The 1,552-nt window shown below is 43.4% G+C and overlaps 1 protein-coding gene across 1 annotated transcript in view; it reads left to right on the top strand.

The window, feature by feature from the left end:
* The window catches only part of LOC106012964, a 21,652-nt gene that overhangs the window by 13,011 nt on the left and 7,089 nt on the right, over positions 1–1,552 (top strand). The window contains exon 2 of the mRNA XM_013087417.2: positions 626–924. Coding sequence (XP_012942871.1) covers positions 631–924 — 294 coding nt within the window. The 5' untranslated portion in view covers positions 626–630. The remainder of the gene's footprint in view (positions 1–625; positions 925–1,552) is intronic.

The following is a 1,552-nucleotide window of genomic DNA, read 5'->3' on the forward strand; positions in this document are numbered from 1 at the left end:
CTAAAATGTTCTTAGGAACTGCACTTTTTTTTGTTCTGTTGATTAGCGTGCGTTCTTTTCACTAAGATTCAAACAGTAGTAAAGTGTATTAAATGGACATCGACGGTGTTTCTGAACGGTTGATTAAAACATTCATGGGTACAGCAATTTCATATTTCATTTTATCCTTTTTTGTTAGGGATTGATATTCTGGTTCACCCCAAAAACGTCATAATCAACCTTAGTCGAAATCTGATTGACTTTGACCTTCGACAGGCAGGGTTGAAGCTGCGCCACCTTCTAAATGATCTAAATGGTGTCGATAGGATACTTTTGGATCGACAAACAGGCCTTTATCATCTTTCTCTCACTTGTAAATTTGAAGGCAACAGGAGCAGACCTAGAGCAACTTACTTGGGAAGCCTGGGCAGATGGGTGATGGGGAAAATATTCAGGATAATTGTTTGTTTTTCATTTGAGCATAGAGCAAACGCATGAAAGACGAACCATGATGATAATGGTCAATGCCTGTTGCAGACCTGGCACTTGATCATAATGATTTAGGCGTAAAAATGTGTAAACTAACAAACAAACAAACAAACAAATAAACCAAAAAGATTCTCTTTAATCTTTTTCCTATCTTCAGGTGGGATGGACGATGACTTCGAAATCCGCCAACGCCAGAAGACGATCAGCATCCTTTCTCGAAGCCCGATGGAACAGATGGAGAAATTATGGCGTACACACTTCCCGAAAGTACGCATGTTTATCGGCCCGGATTTTGGTTCATTCCCGTTCGAGTGTGAAGCGATAGTTGTGATGCACAGAATGCCACCACACGAGCAAGAAGCCATTACAAGAGAAGATGTGAGACTCTCGAAAGCCGACAGAAGTTTCAAGACTTCGCGGATGAGAGAACTCTTTGGTTACTACGCTTTGTTTCAAGTGAGTTATCCACCAATTCCCCCCCCCCTCTCTGTCTCTGTCTCTCTGTCTCTCTGTCTCTCTGTCTCTCTCTCTCTCTCTCTCTCTCTCTCTCTCTCTCTCTCTCTCTCTCTCTCTCTTTATCGACATGTTCCTCTTTCTTCTCTCTTCATTCACCTCTCTATGTTATCTCAATCTGATGTTCTCCGCCCCCTCTCTTTCTATCTCTTTCTCTCTCCCTTTGTCTCTCTCTCTCTCTCTCTCTCTCTCTCTCTCTCTCTCTCTGTCTGTGTCTCTCTGTCTCTCCCCCCCCTACCCTCTTCCCATTCTCTCTCTGTCTCTATTTCTCTCTGTTTCTCTCTTTGTTTATCTCTCTCTCTTTTTCTATTTTCCTCTTCCCTCTGCCAGTTTTCTCTCTCTCGCTCTTTATTTATCTCTCTGTCCACCCCCTCACTTTGTCCCTATCTCTATTTCTTTCTGTCGCTCTCTTTCTGTCGCTCTCTTTCTGTCTGTTTGTTTCTTCTTCCCTCCCTCCCCCTCTCTCCATTCTCTGTCTTCTTTTCTGTCTCTCTTTCTGTCTGTTTCTGTCTCTTGTCTCTGTCTCTGCCCCCCCTCTCTCTCTCTCTCTCTCTCTCTCTCTCTCTCTCTC

The sequence above is a fragment of the Aplysia californica genome, unplaced genomic scaffold, assembly GCF_000002075.1.
Source record: "Aplysia californica isolate F4 #8 unplaced genomic scaffold, AplCal3.0 scaffold00586, whole genome shotgun sequence".
In the NCBI taxonomy this organism is placed as follows: domain Eukaryota; kingdom Metazoa; phylum Mollusca; class Gastropoda; order Aplysiida; family Aplysiidae; genus Aplysia; species Aplysia californica.